The 20,867-nt window shown below is 52.6% G+C and overlaps 2 protein-coding genes across 14 annotated transcripts; one reads left to right on the forward strand and one right to left on the reverse strand.

Annotated features, from left to right (window-relative positions):
- The first annotated feature begins 907 nt into the window (after positions 1-907).
- On the forward strand, positions 908-17,175 carry CCDC120 (coiled-coil domain containing 120). Of its 13 annotated transcripts, none has more exons than XM_017658991.3 (12): positions 908-1,284; positions 7,021-7,184; positions 10,432-10,590; positions 10,707-10,797; positions 10,945-11,078; positions 11,775-11,915; positions 12,298-12,592; positions 12,947-13,009; positions 13,273-13,447; positions 13,578-13,676; positions 14,635-15,543; positions 16,037-17,175. In XM_017658991.3, the coding sequence occupies exons 4-12, from the start codon at positions 10,749-10,751 to the stop codon at positions 16,149-16,151; spliced, it is 1,980 nt and encodes a 659-aa protein (XP_017514480.1). In that variant the 5' UTR covers positions 908-1,284; positions 7,021-7,184; positions 10,432-10,590; positions 10,707-10,748; the 3' UTR covers positions 16,152-17,175. The 13 variants fall into 13 exon arrangements, with proteins under 13 accessions (XP_017514480.1, XP_017514477.1, XP_017514484.1 ...); XM_017658988.3 differs by having other exon boundaries at positions 10,432-10,531; XM_017658995.3 differs by having other exon boundaries at positions 10,432-10,474.
- Positions 17,176-17,593: 418 nt separating this feature from the next.
- On the reverse strand, positions 17,594-20,781 carry PRAF2 (PRA1 domain family member 2). The gene is made up of 3 exons (XM_017658987.3): positions 20,276-20,781; positions 18,835-19,052; positions 17,594-18,470 (listed from the first exon to the last, which is right to left on the reverse strand). Exons 1-3 carry the CDS (start codon positions 20,452-20,454, stop codon positions 18,331-18,333), a joined length of 537 nt encoding a protein of 178 aa, XP_017514476.1. The 5' UTR covers positions 20,455-20,781; the 3' UTR covers positions 17,594-18,330.
- Positions 20,782-20,867: the final 86 nt, after the last annotated feature.

The raw sequence follows: 20,867 nt of genomic DNA on the forward strand, positions 1-20,867 counted from the left end.
ATTGGAGGGTTTGGGGGACATTTTGGGCCACTGGAGTATGATTTTGGGGGTTCAGTTCTGTAACTACAGAAAGAAGGTTGGTGGTTACTTGGAGGTATAGTTGAGGACTATTGGGTGTTGACTTGGGGATGGAGTCTGGATCAATGGAATGTGGTTTGAAGGTGGAGACAGTGTTGGAGAGCAGTTTGAAGTGCAGTTGGGGGATTACACGTTGAGTAGCTGGGAGTTTATGGGATAGTGATAGGGACTGTTGGAAGGTAGTTTGGCAGTGGGTGTAGGGGTCATGAAACATGATTTGGAGGTAGAGCAGGTGACTGTTGAAATCAATTTGGGGTGCAGGTGGGGGCCATGCCAAAGGTAGTTGAGAATGTCTAGGCAGTGTTGGGGGCTCTTGGAAAGCCATTTGGGGATCAATAAAGTATGGTTCGAAGGGTGGTTTGGGGTGAATGGAGGGTATTTTGGGTACATATTGTGGATAGATGGTGATTTGAAGTGCTCTTTGGAGGTTAATGGTTTCAGGCATGACTGCAGATGGTTTGGGGAGACAACCTGTGGGTAGTGAAGGGTAGTTTATTTGTACGTCTTGGGTATCCATGGAGGGCGGATTGGGGTACTGCTTGGGTTTCAATGAACAATAGTTTGGGGATACAGTTTGGAGGATGAGGGAGGGAGGGTGATGTGGGGCATGGAGGGTAGTTGGGGAGTTTAGAAGTGTGATGGTGGCTCACAGAAGGCAGTTTGGGGTGTGACTTGAGGGTCTGTTGAGGGGTGCCTTGGGGTGAGGGGCACCAGTTAAATCCCTGAAGGGCATGGCCTCGGTAACAGCCTCCACCTCCGAGAAACCGAGTGCGCACGCGCTCCCAGCTGCTTCGCTTCTGCCGCTCGCAGCGCAGGAAAACCTAAGACCGGAGCTGGCGCCTGCGCACTTGGTCTCCGCCGCTGCTGTGGTCTGGCGCCCCGCCTCCAGTACCCCCCAATGCCCCGGGCTCGCGCTCAGCGGCAGAGGTGGCGGTGCCGCCGGGAGCGAACCGATTCGAGTTGAAGGTGGGGGGCCCGGGGTCCACCGCCCGCGGCCGAGCTGGCGTCCCTCTCCCGCCTTCCTCGTGCCATCCCGTCTGGCCCCCATGGCTAACAGTCGCGCGGCCGAACGCGGCCCACTGGCAGGGCGCCAAGGGGAGTAGGCGCAAGCCCGGGGACAAGCGGCGGGGCCGCGCGAGAGGGGCGCACTCACCAGCCCGGCCAGCCTACATCAACCCCGTCTATGCTGCGGGGTGAGGACCCTCGGTGAGTAACACCCGCCTGGGAGAAAGGGAGGAGACAGGGCGGGGTGAGGGCTGGGAAACACCAACAGGGGCTGTTCCTGCGCACGCACCCTCGACCTCTGACACCGTGGTCTCGCTCGACCCATACCTGACCTGACTACATCTTTTTTTAACCTCCAACCCCAGCCATTCTTGACCCCAAGACCTCTGGCCTGACGCCTGACCTAACCATATTCCGGTCTGGCATAATCTTCATCCCGTTTTGTCCCCCTAAACCCAGTCCTGACCCAAAATCTGTCCAGTTCTGTTCTCATTGTGCTTGGCCTAAGCCCAGATTTATGCTTGACCTGTTCCATTTATGAAGCTCATCTTGCTTTGTCCTGATCACCCCAGTTTCTGTCCTGATGCTCTTCCCTAAACTCTTGCCTAGTGTTTGAACCCCTTCCAGTCGTGTCTTGTCCCCCTAACCCCAATCTGATCCAGGTCTGTTCATATACCTGATCTCTGACTTCTGTACTCTCTTTCCACCCTGTACTGCCCCACTAGTCCCCCTCCTGACTCCTGATCTCCATCTTGGCTCACCACCTTTAGACCATTTCCCCTGCCACCTTTCCTCTCCCTGTCCCCAGCCCTGTTCTGTTTTCCCCATCTTCTCTTGTACTATCACTGCCCTCATTTCTTCTTTTTTTTATTAAAAAGTGTTGTTAATATACGATCTTATGTTGGTTTCAAATGTACATCACAGTGGTTCAACAGTCTCCATGATTAACTTATATTGTGATGCAATTATTGTGTGCCTTTATCCCCTTCCCACTCCTCTCCTCACCTGCCCCAACTCCTCCTCCTTGGTAACCACTAGTTCCTTCTGTGTGTCTGAGTCTACTGCTATTTTGTTCCTTTTGTTTTGCTTTATTTTTATATTCCACAAATTAGTGAAATCATACGGTATTTGTCTTTCTCTGCCTGGCTTATTTCACTGAGCATAATACCCTCTAGATTCATCCATGTTCTTGCAAATGGCAGGATTTTTCATTTTATGGCTGAATAATATTCCATTGTATATATGTACCACATCTTCTTTATCCATTCATCTGTTGTTGGACGCTTAGGTTGCTTCCATATCTTGGCTATTGCAAATAATGTGGCAATAAACATAGGGGTACATATATCTTTTCAAATCAGGGGTTTTGTTCAAGTGGAATTACTGGGTCAAATGGTATTTCTATTTTTAGCTTTTTGAGGAACCTTCATACTGATTTCCACAGCAGTTGCACCAATTTACATTCCCACCAACTCACTGCCCTCATTCTTACCCTCATTCTGTCCTGGTCTTTTCCTGTTCCTTACCTCCATCCTGAACCTTCCCTTTTCCTTATGCCCTCCCTTAACTACTGTCTTGGCCTGTCTGCCTTCATTTCTTCTGACTAGTGTTCTATACTGAACCTGACCCTTGTGTCCCCTACTTTTTAGCCCTTATCTTTTGTCCCCTACTTTTTCTCTGACCCTTGTCCTGAACCTCACTCCATCCCATCCCCTGGCCCATGGTCCTGGCTCCTTCTCTGTCCAGTCTTCTGACCTCTGTCCTACAATGACTGTGATTCTGTCTTGTCCCCTACACTTCTTCCTGTCCTATCCCTGCATCCTGTCCCAATCCCAGGCCCCTGTTACACCCCTTACCATGCCCCTCCACACAGTTCAGATCTTCCTCTTCCCTAATATCCATTTTCCATCTCCTCTGAGCTCAGAAGGGACTGTTAAACCCTGCCCCCAAATTTGGAAGTTCTGCTGTTGCCATTATCTCTGAAGTTCATCCCAAATGCTTCTCTTAACATGAACAAGAGCAGACAGCCTTGTGGGCCCTGTGTGGCTGAGGGTGTTCTTGTATGTGATTTCCTCCACCCTACCCAGTTATCTCACATAAAGCTTGCATTTCCAGGAGAGTATGGAGCTGTTTCTATGGCCCCCACCATCCCCAATGTGAAAGAACCCTCTAAATTATTCAGTGACTCTCTGGAAGTGTGCAAGGCAGGTCATGTTTCCAGCTTTCCTAGGTTGGGGACTGCCTCGTGTTAGGGGGAAGCCATAAGCAAGTATGTGGAGGTGGGGGACTCAGCGGTAGGTGTGCATCTTCTAGGTCATGTTACCCTAATCTCCTATTCTTGATCTTGAATGCATGATCTCTGCTTTCCTGGCCTAAAGAAAGGCTATTGTAGGCCAGAGGCCTTGGGCTTGGTAGGGCTGGGATGGGAGCAGAGGTTTATCCCCTTTCTTAAAGCAGTAAGCAGTACAAATCTTAGTGGTAAGTCCAACCCACCTTTGTGGGGTGGAGAGGTGGCCCAGCAGTCTCTGGGTATTAGAATCAGGCCTATCCAGTAGTGACAATAACAACAAGAACAGTAAGAGGTTCTCTCACTGTGAATCATCTTGGTTCTGAGAACAGACAGGGAGAATTTGGGTATTGAAGACGTCATATGTAATTCAATTATGTTTTGTTCCTGCATTTCTCAGAGAGAGTAGTAAGACTTTGAATAACAAGATGCCAGGCCCATCTCATTTACTTAAATCATTTCTCCAAATCTATTCATAACAGTAAAATCATCCCTTACTGTCCCAATCTATTTGGTGCCCAAGCCCTAGAGGGAGACTTCGGATAGTTCAGACAGTGAAAGATACCAAGTTATCTGAAGGTATTTTGTTTTTGCATTCTACATAGTGAGTAGGAAGAGTTCAGATGAGGGAGAACGGATCTAACTCAAAAGTGTATTCAATAATAACAATAATAATAAGGGAGAAATGTGGGATCCACATATAAATCAAGTATAAAAATCAAACGAATATTCATATTTGACCTGATTGTTTATAGTTCATAATGCGTGATCAAAACCGAAAGTTTCTGTGATGACTGCCCTTGCACTGTTCACCATGTAAGAACTTATTCACTATGTAAGAATTTGTTCACCATGGAAGAACTTGTTCGTTATGCTTCAGAAGATTGGAGACTGTTGAGAATTAGGCTTGGGGTGGATTAATGATTGTGCATTGAGGCCCCTATACAGAATTTTATTGTTGTTAACAACCATTTGATCAATAAATATGAGAGATGCCCTCTCAAAAAAAAAATTATAAATTAAGTTTAAAGTTCATTCCTATTAATTTGGAATCCTAAGAATAGGGAAATGCCAATATTTAAAAAGAATATCTTAACCCAAATTATACTTTATTTCCTAATATTAAACATTTCAATACTATTTAAAACTCTGAGACCCATTTCTGAAGAACTATAAGAATTCTGGATCCATTTTGACAATTTAAAAAACTTCCTACACATGTTTTATTTTATTTCACCTGCAATCAAATGAAACTCAAAATTATAAAAATTATGAGCAAGGAACATACTGATTCTTTCATAATATGAAAGATGAAATAAAAAGAATTGAAAATGGCATAGCTCCTAATAGATGCATCAAAAGCAGGCATAATTAATCAATCGCTTTCGTCTGACTTTTTTTCCGTAGTTGGAGAGGAGTGAGGGGAGCAAATGGAGGTGGAGAGTTTGAGAAAAGGAATTCCTTCTGCTAATTCCAGAGCAGGGATTTTAGGAGTCAGTCTGAGGTGGAGAAAGAGGTACCAGTTCATTGAAACTGTTCTCCAGAGATTATGCACTAAACAGCCCGTAAATTCCACCATTAGAACAACAGGGATGGTGGCTTCTTTTAATCATTCCATGATTGCTGTATAAGCAATTCCCCTGCACCCACTGCATTTTTGTGGCTTTTGAGTCTGCTTACCAACTGTGTTTAAACTGACTTATTCTACATAATGTTATTGATGGAAAGAGGTCCAAAAAGACAGATTCCATTCACCTTAAAATTGAACCAGAGTGCCCCACTTGGGGTAATCCTTTATGCCTGTGAGATTTGAATAACCTAATAAAAATTATGTTTGTCATTCTTCAAAAAAAAAAGTGTATTCAAATGTATTCACTTCCCTGAGCTCCAGGGGGATAGTAAGGGCACTGTGTTGTATAAGTATATTTGGTTCCTGCATTCTTTCTGGTAAGGAAAGCTCAGCAAGTACGGATACAGTTCTATTTCAAAAACGTTTCCAACTTCATTCATTTCCTGTATTTGGATAGTGAAAATTTGGACAATTTATCTGAATGTATTTGGTTCCTGCATTTTTTTTCCATTTTTTAAAATTTTGGTATCGTTAATGTATAATTACTTGAACAACATTATGGTTACTAGACTCCCCCTATTATCAATTCTCCCCCGCATAACCCATTACAGTCACTGTCCATCAATGTAGTAAGATGCTATAGAATCATTACTTGTCTTCTCTGTATATACTGCCTTTCCCGTGTCCCCCCCGCTACATTATGTGTGCTAATGGTTCCTGCATTTTTGATGTTGAATAGGGAGAGGTTGGATAATGAGGGAAAACAAATCTGTTTTTCAAATATGTCTGGTTTGATGAGTAGGGAGGGTTCCATGTCTGGGTAGTGAGTAGGGAGGGTTTGGAGGCTGAGAGATACCATCTCTGTCTCAAAAAAAAAATACATGTAGGTATGTATGTATATATACATATTCAATTCCTGATTTGGATTGGGAGGAATACTTGTAATTATGGCAGCTAATTCATCTTGAGCGCTTACCTCAGGCCAGGCAGTGTCCTAAGCAAGCTTTAACTGTAGTAACTCATGGCATGCTCACAACAGCCCTGTGAGGCACATACTGTTATCATCACCTCCATTTTACAAATGAAGGGATTGAGGCACAGAGAGGTGAAGTGACTTGTCTAAGCAATCACACAGCCAGTAAGTGGCCTAGCTGGACTGAATCCCAGACCTACCATTTGCTGCCCCTATGTGAGGCCACATGAGGATCAAGTCCTGGCTGGGGTGGGGCTTAGCAGTTGGCCATTTTCCAGGCTGTGAAAAGTTGTAGACTGGGGCACTGATGTATGTGGGTGACTGGTCCACCTGTCTTCCTGGCCCAAGAGGCCCAGTTATCTGCACTCCCCTCCTTACTCCTGCAGCAGCCCACCTCTTCATGCATTTATTATTTGTTATTAACAGTTATTAATGACATGGAGTGAGTTTCTTTGCACTTTGAAATGCCTTTCAAAGTTACTTTGGCCTCTGTTGGCCCTGTAACTACTGTTTACCCATTTTACAGATGAGGAAACCTAAGCCTTGAGACTCAATCTGCATTGCCATCCAAATAGCCTTGGCCTACCATCCTAGGTGTCTCACAAGAGACGGGAGAGGCCATGCCTGAGAGGACATTCCCTGCCAACACCCAGCTGCCCACTTTATGGCTGCTGCCTCCACCAGCCCCAGGCAGTGAAGAGGGAATTGGGGGGTGATGAAAGGGGCCTTTGTGTCCCATGCCAGAAATCTTACACCCAGGAAGAAAGGTAGGCAGGGTGGCAAGAGGCCTCAATAGCATGTACACTGGGCACTGCTGATACAGAGCAAGCTTTTCTCCAGGCTTGGCCCACCTGCCAGGCAGGGAGGGAGCTTTCTTCACTCTGCTCTTTCACATTACAGTGTGGGCTGCTGCAGGGGCCTGCCCTGAGGTCACAGAGCAGATGGTCCCAAATGAGGCACAGGATGTGTGGTGTGTTCTGGGGGCAGGCCCAGAGCCCTTAATTTCCTTGAATCCTGGCCAGAAATGCCTGAAGGGGAGGAATGGGGGAGACCCAGCCTGGACATAAGGAAGCATGAGCCCCCTTCCTCACTCCTCTTCCCTTGCAGGAGTAGCCTCTGTCTGCCTGCAACCCAGGACCTGGCCCTCTGAGTTCTTGTCCTACCTGCTCTTATGCCTCTGTGATCAGAATCAGGCCTCTTCACCAGTCTGAGCCCCAGCTTCCCCATCTACAAGCTGGCTATGAGGAGCTGGGTCTCTGCCATCTTCCCAGGTTTGTGGGCACCAGGAGGGGTTAAAACACGTTGGCGTTTTGTTGGTTTCCTGGGATGATTTCTTCCAGAGCTGCTGAAGGTGGTAGGGTCTTGAGACCTGGTCTGTCCTTAGAAAAGTCGATGTCCTCTGTCCCCAGCTTGGGAACTTGTTAACCCAGTGAGGGTGGGAATTGCCCAAAGACCTTCTCCTACCCCTGCCTTGCCCTGGGAGGAAAGGGTAAGGGTCTCAGGAATGTAATGCTGGCTTCCAAGAGACATATACCCAGTTTACACAGCTGAGGCCTCCCATGTGCCTAGTAACTCCCCAGACCTCTATCACCCAGCTCCCAGGTAATAACCCTTGGGTGGGCAGGGTCTGATGTGGGTACTTGAACAACACCAGAGGCAGCAGCCACTCTCAGACCCTTAGCCCTTCTTCCTTGGTTCTCCAGTAGGTGCCCTAGGTGTGTGGTGTGAGGGTGGATGTCCAGGCTCTCTTCTTTGCCATGCTGGACACCCTTAGGGGACCTGGCCCCGAGACTGCCCGTAAGGGTGGCCTGAGCCCTGGTGGCAGGCAGGTAAGGGTTAAGAGATATGGGCCTGCCCAGTCCCTGGCCAGGTAGGCTGGGCCACTGCCCAGTGGGAGGTGGCCTAGGTTTCTGCCACTGAGCTCACCGCTCACTGCCACTGCCAGCCACAGCAGGGCCTGGTTGAGACAACTATTTTTTGAGGTACCTAAGGCCCACCCTACAGCACCTGTTTGGCATTGGTGAGCACCTGGGAACAATGGGCCCAGGGACAGGGTGGGAAAGAAGGTATGGGGTGTACTGAAATTCTCTGTGGAGGGAGCCAGGCCTGGGCAGGAGATACAGGGAGAAAGGAAGGCCCGAGTAGAGGGGTGAAGCCCCAAATGTCCAATTTCCTTTTCTGGCATGAAGCCAATTTCTTGCTGAAAAATGGACAAAGGGAAAGAATGGGGGAAAAGAAAAGCCAGAGTCCCCCCCAACCTACTTCCTCTCCCCCTTCCTCCCCTGTGGGAGTAGCTTCTGCCTTCCCTCAACCTGGGGCCCAGCCCCTCAGGAAAACCCAAGCTGGGCCATTAAGAAACTACTTCCCAATGGCACCTGCCTGTCTGCCCCCGATCTGCTCAACTAGAGTGGGGGCAGGGGGCCTGTAGGGCAGTGTGGAGAATGGTCCCAGACACTGCTGTGAGGGTGGCAGGATGTGGAAATGGGGGTCTCACTGAGGGCATGGGATGCCACCCAGGTGAGGTGTCTTGGTTGTAAACAGTCATTACAGCCAGGAATTTCTTTCTTGGCTGTGGTGTCAGAAGGGCAGACCTGAAAAACCTGCTGGGCCCGCCTCTGGTTGTTGAGGGTGCCCTCTGCGGCTCTCCTGCTGAGCCCATCCTGAGGCACCAGTGGGGAGACACATGGACTGGTGTTGGGGTGTGTTTGGGAGGGGGCTGCTGGGATCCCCTTTCCTACCATCTCTGGGTGGGGACAGGGCAGCCATGGGCCCCAAGGAAATGAGCAGAGAAGCAAGCAGAGGCAGAGGTTTGGGAGCTGGGTGTGGGGGTGTGGGGCGTTGACCCTGTGTCTAGCCTGCCCAGTGACCCCATGAGTCAGGCCATAGCTATGTCCCCAGGTCAGGCTGACAGGGTGGAGCTGGGGTTCCTGTCTGAAGCCTGTGTTGACTTCCAGGATGCCATAAACTCCTGGGGAAGGAAGGCTCAAGGCAACGTAGTGTGGGATGTGGACCAGTCCTGGTGAATGGGCCCACTGGGTAGGAGTTGAAGCTCCTGTTAGGGTGGAGGAGCATTTAGGGGAGACTTGGGAGAGCTCTCAAACCCAGAAGGGGGCTGGGGAAGAAGGAGCCAAGGGGCAGAGGAGGCTGAGCTGGGACTTCAAGGAAACCCCACTGTGCTGGCAATGTCAGACCTTGGAAGGTGAGCATGTGAGTGCCTCTGCAAAGTGTGTGCCTGGTATGTACATAAAGGCTCTAGGGACTGACCCCACTGTTCCTCAGGTTGAGGACAGGGAACTGCTGCTTTGCTGGAGGAGTACATACCCTATGGGGTAGTTAAGACAATTGCCAAGAAATTGGTGCTGCCATGTTAGCAGCTTGGCTACATTCCCCAGGGTAAAGACAGGAAGGGGTTTGAATTACTGCCTTCTTGGTTGCCTGGGTCTTTTCCATACTGGCCACCATGTCGTGACAAATGGGATTTTGAGGTAGGTGTGGATGGAACCTCCATGGCTTCATAAGGCCCTCCCAGTTGCTTGCCAGTGAGGTCAGGCGAGGTGGTGGGAGGTAATGTCACCTGGCTGCCCAGCTGGAGATGGAGCAGGATGTAGGAGGGAGGGAGCAAACTTCAGAGGAGGGGCAAGGGCTGGCAGTCAGCCAAGTCAGACTCCGTGGTCAGCCAGGGCATCTGGGGGCAGAGAAGGAGGCAGGAGGCAGCCAGCTTGTTAGCTGTAGACATGGACTTTGCCGCTCATGGTCCCAGCACGGTGACTTCCCTATGCTGGGCACAGGACAGGCTGGGGTGGGGAGAGGGGTTGGTGGGGTCCTGGGGCCAAGTGAACACTCCCTGCTGTACCAGGGCCACGGGATGCAGATGGAACAGGTAGAGACCTACAGATCTGGGCTTGATCCCTGGCTCAGCTACCTCGTCATTCTTTCCTTCACCCAGCAGATACTCATCGAGCATTTGCTGTATGCATAGAAACATTCTGAGTGCCAGAGATACTGATGAAAACAGGAGATAGCTGTTTACTATGTTCGTGAATGTATGAGGAAAGCAGGTCTCTTGTTGGACAGCAGTTGTGAGGGGACATGATGTAGGGGCTCATTTCTGGAAGTGACATTTAAGCCCCAGGGTATAAGGGAACCAGGGGCTGGAGTGGTGAGGTGAAAAATGCACTCCAGACAGCAGCCACAGCCTGGGCTAAAGCCCTGAAGCCTGGTGGACTGGGATCTTAGGAGGAATTGGTGGGGTTGGAGCAGTTCTAGTGAGGGAGAGTATTTGCCTGGAGGGGCAGGCCTGGGCTACCTCTTTAGCCATGGGCAAGTTATTTCACCTGTCTGTGCCTTACTTTCCTCATCTCGAAAATGGGGTGATAATAATCACAGAACTACCATCACAGGTGGTTGTGAAGATTAAATGTGGCATGGAAGGTAACTATTTTGGGCACCCAGGTGCTTAATAAATACCCACTGTTGTTATAGTTGGTTGAATGTGTACCATTAATTCTCCTTCCCCAGGCAAGACTCCTGACTGTGGTCCATGGGCCTCTGAGGAGGCGTTGTAAGTCTGCCCAGCTCCCCACTTGCTGTGCTCCCACTCAATGGGAAGGGAACCAAGGTACCAGGGCCAAGTGGGTCCAAACCTTGACACAGATTCTGAGAGGGCAGGTCAAGCAGGTGGGTGGGGTCAAGGGACCCCTTATTCCCAGCTGCTGTGTGGGAAGCTGGGTAAGGGCAGGGGTTGTGAGATCATGAGGCATGTTTCCTTAATGGCCCCTGTGCATCATTGCCAGGCCTTGTCCAGCCATCAGCCACAGCCTCTCGAGAGCACCAGGATGGAAGTCAAAGGTCAGCTGATCAGCTCTCCCACCTTCAGTGCCTCAGGTTGGTGGCTGGTTCCTCCTTCTGCTCCCTCCCTCCCTGCTCTGAGTCACCACCTACCTGCTTGGAAAGGGTTGGTCCCTGGCCCTGCAGCTGCTCCATGATGCCCTGGCTGACCTTTGCTCTGATCTTCATTCCCTCTTTGTTCAGCTGCCCTGTTCGGAGAGGCTGCTCCTCAGGTGAAGTCAGAGCGTCTTCGGGGGCTGCTCGACCGGCAGCGGGCCCTGCAGGAGGCCTTGAGCCTGAAACTTCAGGAGCTACGCAAAGTGTGTCTCCAGGAGGCGGTGAGGGTCCAGCCCTGAGGGTCAGGTGGGAGATACGGAGCTGGGGCCCCTAGGTAGGCAGGCGGGGGTGTCAATTGCTGAGGCCCTTGTCTGAGCTGTAGATTCCCTGTCACCCTCCAGCTCCTCAGTGCTCAGCTTAGGTGTCTTTGATTCAATAAAATATGGCAATGTAGGCTCACAATCCCCTATCAACAATTTGAAATCCAAAAACCTCAAAAAACAATAGCTATTTCCAAAATTTGGCAGTAAAACCTGACCTGAGCTGGCTTGGGATGATTTATAGTTTTGATTTTACCCCTCTTGGTATGAATGTCCACACAGTTTGCCAGAAATAATAAAGTGGTTCAGAGCATGCAGCCCCAGGCCCTGAAGGGAGTGCTATATAACATGTAATATATAGACTATGTCGCCTTTATAAAAACTAAGACATTCTGGATTCCAAAGCAAGGGCTCCCTGCCTCCCATGCCCACTGCCCCTGGCATTTGGGTCATTGAGGGGCTGTGGCTCTGCCCTGCACACCTGATGGTGTGTGGGTATGGTGGGGGTTGGAAGGAGGAAGAGAAATAACAGGCATGGGGTGTGGAGCAGGACTGGGCTCCAAGTAGGACTCCTGTTACTTCTGGGGTCATTACTGCTTCATCCCATCCCTCTAACTAACCCTTGGTCGTTGCTGATTCCTGCCCCCCCCCCACCAGGAGCTGACTGGCCATCTGCCTCCTGAGTGCCCACTGGAACCTGGTGAACGGCCCCTGTTGGTCCGCCGGCAGCCCCCTGCAACCCGAGCCTACCCTCCACCACACCCCAACCCTGCACACCACTCCTTGTGCCCTGCTGAGGTGAGCAGATGGGCATGGCAAATGAGATGGGGGTGGGACAGGCACAGAAGAGGAACTGGAAGAAGCCCTGGGTAGAGCGGGATTTGCATCCTGGGCAAAGAGAGACTAAGGTGAGAAGGGACCAGGCCTGAGGGAGGCTGCTGGTCCCTGTCAGGATAAGCCTTTTCACTCTCAGGAAGATAATGGGTGCAGCCCCTAATCAAGACAGATTCTGCCTTCCCACGCAATGAGCTCCATCCAAGAATAGGCTGCCCACCCACCCTCTAGCCCCAGAAGAGCAAGCCCCACCTCCAATGTTGATGGGCTCTGCCACAGCCTGGTCCCTGTGCATGGCCATTTCCTACATTTGGTTCTGTCCTACCCTTTGGGGTGGACCCCGCAGGCACTGGCTCTTGAAGCCCTGGAGCGTGAGGTGTCAGTGCAGCAGCAGATTGCGGCAGCCGCCCGCCGCCTGGCCTTGGCCCCTGAACTGAGCGCAGAGCAGCGCCTGCGCCGGCGCCAGGTCCAGGCAGATGCACTGAAGAGACTGCAGGAGCTGGAGAAACAGCTTGGGGACTTCCGGGCCCGCCTCAGCCTTCCGGTGCTCCCACTGCCCCAGCCTCTGCCACTGTCCACAGGGGCAGTTATCACTGCCCAGGGAGTCTGCCTGGGCATGCGCCTTGCCCAGCTCAGCCAAGGTGAGTCAGGCCCTATCACCCCATTGATGAAAGCAAGAGAGTGGGCATTGGCTAAGGGACATGTTAGAGTTGGGGTTGGTGAACAGCCAGGGAGAAGTGGGAGGTTCACAGAACTTAAGGGACCCAACCAGTAAGAGGAGTTGGGATAAAGTGGCTCCCAGGCAAAGTTGTGGTCACTGGGAACTGACCAATAGGCACCAGGAAAGTAAAGAGCCAAGCCTCTGGTGGTTTTCCATTCAGGTGAAGGTGGATTCCTGGGAAGGGAACAGGGGTGGGAGGAGATGTCCAGTGGTGTAGGGGGGTATGCCCAGGCCTTGCATTGATAGGCCCGGGTCTCCCCCTTCTCACCTGTAGAGGATGTAGTTCTGCACTCAGAGAGCAGCTCCCTCTCAGAGTCTGGAGCAAGCCATGATAATGGTAAGGATCCCTGTCCCCACGACCTACCTATCCTTTGATGCTCAGCACCCCCACTTCAGCTCCTCCTTTCCTCCCATCTTCCCTTTGCTTCACACTGCCCCACTTCAGCCTTCTCACCTCATCCCTTAGCTCCTCCTCAGCCTGCACAGCCCTGCCCAGCCCTCTGCCCCTGCCTGCCTTCTTAGCCCCTGCCCTTTGCTTTGCAAAACCCATCAGTCCCCTTCTCTTACTGAATTCTCTCAAACCTTCTCCCTTCCACCCAGAGGAGTCCCATGGCTGCTTCCCTTTGACGGAGCGCCCCTCACCGCCCAAGGCCTGGGACCAGCTGCGGGCTGTTTCTGGAGGCAGCCCTGAGTGGCGAACACCATGGAAACCACTGCTGTCTGATCTCTATGGGGACCTGAAGAGTAGGCGCAACTCTGTGGCCAGCCCCACCAGGTAAGGGTGAGCCCCTTCCCTCCCCCAGGAGCCAGGAGTGGGATCCTGAGCCTGGGCTGGCAGGAGGGCCTGCTGGTGGGTGTGGTCTCTAACCTGGACCCCCACCCTGGGCCTGCCTATCTCTGTCTAGCCCAACACGCTCGCTGCCCAGGAGTGCCTCCAGTTTTGAGGGGCAAAGTGTGCCTGCCACTCCTGTCCTCACCCGGGGCACTGGCCCCCAGCTCTGCAAGTAAGGGGACTCTGAGGGTGGGTTTGAGGACCAGAAGAAGGAACTGTTAGTTCTGACTGGGAGAGCATTATCAAAGGGTGTGGTACATGAGAGTCTGGGCTTTGAAATGTGAATAGGAGTTGTCTTGGTAGAGAAGAAGGGAGTGGAGTTTGGGGGCAGAAGCACTGAAGTTTGACTATGGACTTTTCTGTGCATTTTGAATAAGTCGTTTCCCTTCTCTGTATCTTTGTCTCATTTGTGAAATGGGCATAATAACATTGGCCTCTGAAAGATGCTGTAGGCATAAGTTCTGGTTAACATGTACTGAGTGCCTACCATCTGCTAGGAATCAGTGCTTTACATGGTGTCGACTATTTAATTATACAAGATCCCTCTGAGGTAGGTGCTATTGTTATTCCCATTTTATAGATGAGGAAACTGAAGCACAGAGAGTTAAGTGACTTGTTCATAAACCGGAGACCTGGTATTTGAACCCAGGCAAGTTTTACTCTGGAGTCTAGGCATCCTATGAAAGGTGGCTGTTAGGCTGATAGGTTTGGGTGGTTCATACACATGAAGGAACAGAGTTCAGGAAGGGTCTTGAATTACAGGCCTAGGACCTCATCTTGGAGGAGGTGGTAGCCATTAGGGGATGAAGGGTCAGATGTGTTAGGAAGAGCCTTCTGCTGGGCCCCTCCGCCAGCCCTATGTACATTTACATTTCCCTTAGAGCTGACAGCCCCAGGCCCTCTATTTATTTTCAGCCCCTTTCCCACCACCCCCCCAGGTCAGGAACAGAACCTCTATTGCCCTTTACATGCCACTACCTAATACCTTTACATACACAATTTCTAATCCTGGCTCTGTTTTGGAGATGTGGAGTAAAGGCTCAGAAAAAGGAATGGTAGGGAAGGGCACTCAGCCCATCTGACCGGTATTTCTGACCCTATGCCCATCACCCCCACCTCTGTGCACCCAGACCTGAAGGTCTCCATTCTCGCCAGTGGTCTGGCAGCCAGGACTCCCAGATGGGCTTCCCCCGGGTGGACCCTGCCTCCGACCGTGCAACCCTCTTCGCAGCACGCACCCGCCGCAGCAACAGCTCTGAGGCCCTGCTGGTGGACCGGGCAGCTGGCGGGGGAGCTGGCTCCCCACCTGTGCCTGTGGCTCCCCCTGCCGCTGGCCCCCCGGTCTGCAAGAGCAGTGAGGTGCTGTATGAGCACCCCCAACCAACCCCTGCCTTCTCCTCCCGCACAGCTGGCCCCCCAGACCCTCCCCGAGTTGCCCGGCCTAGCTCAGCTGCCCCTGCCTCCCGTGGGGTTCCCCAGCTCCCACCTGTGTGTGGAGACTTCCTCTTGGACTATTCCCTGGACCGGGGCCTGCTCCGCAGTGGGGCAGGCTGGGGCGATCTGCTGCCTGCAGCTGAGGCCCCAGGACCCCTCTCCTGCCGGGATGGGCTCCTCGCCATGCTCCCAGGCCCACCACTTGTATATACAGCTGATGGCAGCAGCCCCCTCCTCCGTAGCAAGGACCCCCACACCCGTGCCACCCGCACCAAACCCTGTGGCCTGCCCCTGGAGGCCGCCGAGGGTCCAGAGGTGCATCCAAACCCTCTCCTGTGGATGCCTCCGCCCACCCGTATCCCCCCAGCTGGTGAGCGCAGCGGCCACAAGAATCTTGCTCTGGAGGGGCTGCGGGACTGGTACATCCGGAACTCGGGCCTGGCTGTGGGGCCCCAGCGCCGGCCTGTGCTCCCCAACATGGGCCCACAACACCCACCCTTCTTCCATGCCCGCTGCTATGAGGTGGGCCAGGCGCTGTATGGGGCCCCCAGCCAGGTGCCGCTCCCACACTCGAGGAGTTTCACAGCGCCCCCTGTCTCTGGCAGGTATGGGGGGTGCTTTTATTGATGGGTAGGGGTCTCTTGAAGCAGATGGAAAAGGCATCCAGGCCAGGGAGCAGCTGGTCATGATAGCTAATGGCTTGGACCACGAGAGAACTAGCTGCAGCCGCTTCACAGGGTCATGGGCCCTGGCTGCCATGCATTGGGCTGTGGGTTCTTGGTGGAGGGGTATCTTGAGCCCTGGTAGCAGCAGTTTTTCACCAAGCTCTAGAAGAATTTTACTATTTTAACAACCAGTGCATGTCAGCTGAAAATGAGCTGTGAAACCAGGGTGCTGGGAAGAAGGGCCCTCCTGTGCCCCAGCCTTTCTCTTCTGCTCTTCACCATGCCCATGCTTGGGAGCCTAATGATACTGTCCTGTGCCTGCCTCCACCTCTTTAATGAGCCTTTTTCCTCTCTCTTCCTGTGTCTTGTCCGTCTTTTCCTCTCTTCTCTGTCTTCCACCTTGTCCTCCGGATTCCTGCTACCCCTTCTAAAGATACTACACGGACTTCCTGTACCCCCCGGAGCTGAGCGCTCGCTTAACTGACCTGACGCTAGAGGGGGAGCAGTCCTCCAGTTCTGATCCCCAGACCCCTGGGACACTGGTCTGATCCCTTCTGATATGCCCCTTGTTAGCTTGGCCATGACTCTCCAGTCTGAGGACCACACAGCTGACCTTGCTGAGCCCTGGGGTATGGTTTCTCTCAATCCTGGGGGTGCCAACCCAATCTTCCAAGGCCTCTGGCTCCCAGGGACTCCTAAAGATGTCTGACACCCTGCTTCTTCTCTCATACTGCTGGGAACTGGGGGGCCCTCAGCTACTTAAAACAGGCGGTGTGGTGTAATGGGGACTCCAAGCCCCTTTCTCCATTTCTGTTTACAGTTGTGATTTAAGTATTCACTGTCTTCCCCCAGTACTAGACGTTTTATAAAAGGGAAACTGTGATCTCATCCTGGTTGCTTTCATTCCTGTCCACATGCCCAGCCTGTTCCATTCAGGAACCCTCTCCATAAAATAGACCATGTAGGGTCTCAGGGCTCTGTTTGGGGCAGCCAGGAAACTGTGGTGAGAACAGAGCTCCCTGCCCAGAGCTCTCCACCAGGACAGTTCTTGGGGAGGTGGGCTCTCTGCCTATTTGGAAGGACTGAAGTCTGGGTGGTGGTGTTGGGTTCATTTTCCCACCCCCAGGGGTGCCTAAAGGAGGCCCAGTCCCTGTCTGTCTGTACCTGCTTCCTCTGCCCATATGGTGAGATGGCCCAGCCTTTGGCAGCAGCCTCTGCCCTATCACTAATCAGGAGGCTCTGCAGGAGGGCCATAGGGCAGAGCCATCTGGTGTGTTGTATCCTGGGATGCTGCGGTGGTGGAACCTGGCATCCAGCAGATGCCAGTAAAATCCTCAGGTGATGGCTGGCCATGAGTTACGTCATGTCTTCCCTGGCTTTCTTTATATCCACCACTTTTTAAACAAATCCACACACGCCATTTTCTATAATATCTATCTGTGACTTTCCAGAGCTGGGGGTCCCTCTACCCCCTTTACCTGGTGTTAAACTTTTCTTTTTGTACCAGTGGATCTCAGCCCCAAACACTACCTACAGTGGAAGGGAATTTCTGTAATAAACGTATAAACCGAACCCACATGTTGCTTCTCTCTCCACCTTGCCTTGGGGGCCCACACCTGTAGTTAAGACCAGATAATATATCTTTACGACACCATGTTATAAAGTACATAATGCTGTGGAACAGCCTGTGATAATGTCATCCACTTTGGCTTACTTGCTTTGCAGTGTGGGGCAACTTAAATGCCTGTCTGTGCTCAGATTCCTAGCCAACTCTGACAAATAGCCCTTAGTAATACAAATGATGATAGGAAATATGCAGGCCCTTAACTACCTTGTGCATTAATGCTACTCCAGGGGTAACAGGTTTGAGGAAGGAACTGAACACACCCCTTCAGTCCACATATTTGACAGAGACCCAGTCAGAGTAGCAGAATTGAAAACAGAAGGCCGCTTTTGGCCATTGAAACATGCAGACTTTAGGAGGCCCAAATTCACTTAAGCTATCCAACAACCTTTATTGTCGTAGCAACATAGATATATATGCCCCATTTCCAATCAGGGATACCCCCCACCCTACCCTTTGGTCCTTGCCACTGTGGAACTTTGGGTGTGTTGTGTGTGAGTGTGTGTGTGCGCACACACACGCACGTGCAGAATTCCCAAGCAGAACTGGAGGAAGCAGTTGGGACTGGTATTGGGTCACCTGGGAGCAGGATACCTGAATCCTCCACTCAGATGGGGCCTGGGAGCACTTGGGTGCTAGACTCAAGATTTGGCAATTCCCTGACCTGGGTTCAAAGCTGGGTTGGGGTCTGCAAAAGCCTTGGTCCAGGGTTCAAGATTTGAAAAATGCCTTGGTCACAGACCCCAGCTCTGGGGCTCAACATGGAAGACAGGTGGGTCCCAGATTGGGGGCTTAGGGACAGGAGTATTTCTGGGTCCAGAGTTTGAGGCTGGCCATGGATGTTCTGGTCTCCAAGCCCCAGTTTTGGGCTGGATGTGGGTGGCTCTGGGTCCCAAGTACAGGGACAGGGAAGACTAGTCACCTAGGTAATGGGGGCTGGGTATGAGGGATACCCAGTTTTGGACCTGGGAGGAAGGTCGCAGATGTCCTTTTTTACTAGGCAGGCGTTGCCTATTAAAAGGGCTGGGAAAGGGCTCTGGGTCCCGGGTATGGGCTGGGATGGGAATGGCATTCTCCAGATCTTGAGTACAGATCTCAGGCCCCTAGGATCCAGCCTCCTGCTCTTGTCCCAGTGCCTCCAGTAGTAGCCCCATTGGAGTCCGCTTGAGACCAATGCTCTCGATTTTGTTCTCAATCTTGTTCTTGAGGTTGCGCAGGCGCAGGGAGGCGTGCACCAGGATCACTGTGGGAAATACCGAAAGGAGAGGGATCGAGGATGGGCCATCAACTTTTAGCCAACGGGGACCCACAGAGGGGAACTGGAGCACAGGTAGGCCAGTGCAGTGGTCAGTGGCCAGGACGCCTCTGATCCTAAAGTGTGGCCGAATTATGCGCTTTGCAATAGGGGCGTGGCCAGGGACGGCGCACATTAACAGGACGGGGACGTAGCTGGTGGAAGGCACTTAATACCAGGAATAAGGCCTGGAAAGGTGGTAGTAAGGGACGTTCCCAGAAGAGGGGAGAAAAGCCAGGGAAGGTGACTTGTAAAGGGGATGTGGCCATGCCCTGGACGTATTCAGGTAGGTCTCAGGGTAGTGGCGACTCACGAAGCACTGGCCCCGCGATGCTGAGCAGGAAGGTGTAAGCGCCGCCCATCGCCCAGAGAACAACGAGGCTGACGGCAAGCACTGCGGCCAGGCAGGCAGTCGGGTGGCTGCGGCGGCAGCGGCGCACGGTTGCGCGGGTCTCAGCCGCCCACACCAGCACACCAAGGGCCACTGCCACTATCAGCGCACTTAGGAGGGTGTGCAGCGGGCGCAGGTACCTGCGGGGACAATGGAACTAAGCCAGCTGGGCAGGCGGGGAGAAGGCCACCCGGCCTCCGAGCCTCCCTGACGCCGTCCACCCAATCCCAGGCCCGAGGAGCTTCGGTCCCCGTTCTCCAGACCCTCCCGCTTCGTCCCCAGCCTGGCAAATACTCCCGTCAGCCGTCTACAGCAGGACCACCCTCTAGGATTTTAAACTCCAGGGAGCCCTGAGCTCCCCTGTAGACTTTCATTCCTTTTTGTCAATCTACAGACCCATCTTTCTGAGACCTCCTGATTCAGTCCCTCCCATCCTGCTAGACCCTCAGGCCCCGAGCCCTTCCCTGCTTTTTTCCCCTTCCACTCTATCCTCGCAGGGCCCCTCTCCAGCCTCCATTCCCCCAAACCTACCTTTTGAGCCCAAACCTTTCAGATTCCTCCTCCAGGCCTTCTGTCTCCATATATTTCTCTCTCCCCAGCCCAGAGTTCTTATGAGACCCCCTTCCAGACTTCTTCCCCTTCAAATACCCTCTCCAGTTTATCATTTCCCTATAGATTCCTCCCTCCATCATTGCTAGAACCCCTTCCGGGCTTTTGGCCCACTCTTAACATCTAACCCTGCCCAAGTCCCTCTACAGTCTCCATCACTCTTGAACCTCAGGCCTTCCACCTCTGGGTCCCCCTTCTTGGCTCCAGTTCCCCAACAGGTACTCACTCCTGGAACGTTCCATAAGCCAGGCTCCCCTCCAAGCCCAGATCATCCACAAGTCTAGCCTCCAAACCATTGAACTTGACCACATCCCTGTCCCTGTCTCTGCCATAAGTCTTCCAGGCAGGGCCACCTTAATCTGGCCCCATCACTCACATCGCTCCCGCCTCCCCCTTCATTCCTGTTCCACTTCCAGGCCCCCTTTATTTTTTAGATCCACCTCCCTGCCCATAGTGTGGCCCTAAAGTTCCAGCCCCTTTGTCCTTCCTCCTCAGGCCTTCCCTCCAGACCCTCCATCCCCATCAGGCCTTTTTCAGACAGGCTCTGTCTTGCCTCAGGCCCTCCATACAACCAGCTTCCACTCTCTTCAAGGCCCCCCTCCCAGTCAGCTTTCCATCTCTAATGAATTTGGCCTTCCAGGCTTTGCATCGCCCTCAGGTTACCCCCGACCGGTCCTGGAAATCCCGCAGTTCCACCTTCTATGCCTTGCAGGCGTCCTCTGCCAACCGGACTCTCCCTCCCTCCCTGCCTCACCCGGCCACAGCGAGACCGAAGGCGAAGCACAGAAGATAGTTGGTTTGGTAGTAGAGGAGATTGTTGATGACGCGGTGACACCATCGCTGCGGGTCGCAGGGATCCGGGGCCGCCAGACGCGTCGACCCCAGAACGAAGTCGTCCAGGGGGCGAAGCGGTGGCAGCCGCACCTCCGACATCCTGCCAGTCGATGTAGCTGGACCAGCTCGAAAAGCGGCGGAACTACAACCCCCATTACGCTCCCCAACACCAGTGAGGATACTGGGAAATGGAGTCGGCCTGGCAGCCGCTTTCTTAACCTAGGTGGATGCGCATGCGCAGCGGCGCACGTGACCAGAAAGTGCCTGTAACGTCCCGGAACTGTTCAGCAGCAAAGGCTGCTGTGAAATCAAGTGTCCGCCGGCGGGCAAAGCACTGCAACTACCCGCAGGCGGCGGCGCCGCGGGGGCTGTTCTGGGCGGTGCTAACAGTTCAAGCACAAAGGAGAACATTCAGAGAGGACAGGAGAGACTGTCAGAAAAACCGGAGCAGGATCCTGTCGGGGTCCAACTTGGAAACTCTTGCAGGTCCTTTTCACCCTCGTATCTTCCAG

This window comes from Manis javanica, chromosome X (assembly GCF_040802235.1).
Source record: "Manis javanica isolate MJ-LG chromosome X, MJ_LKY, whole genome shotgun sequence".
NCBI classification, from domain to species: Eukaryota; Metazoa; Chordata; class Mammalia; order Pholidota; family Manidae; genus Manis; species Manis javanica.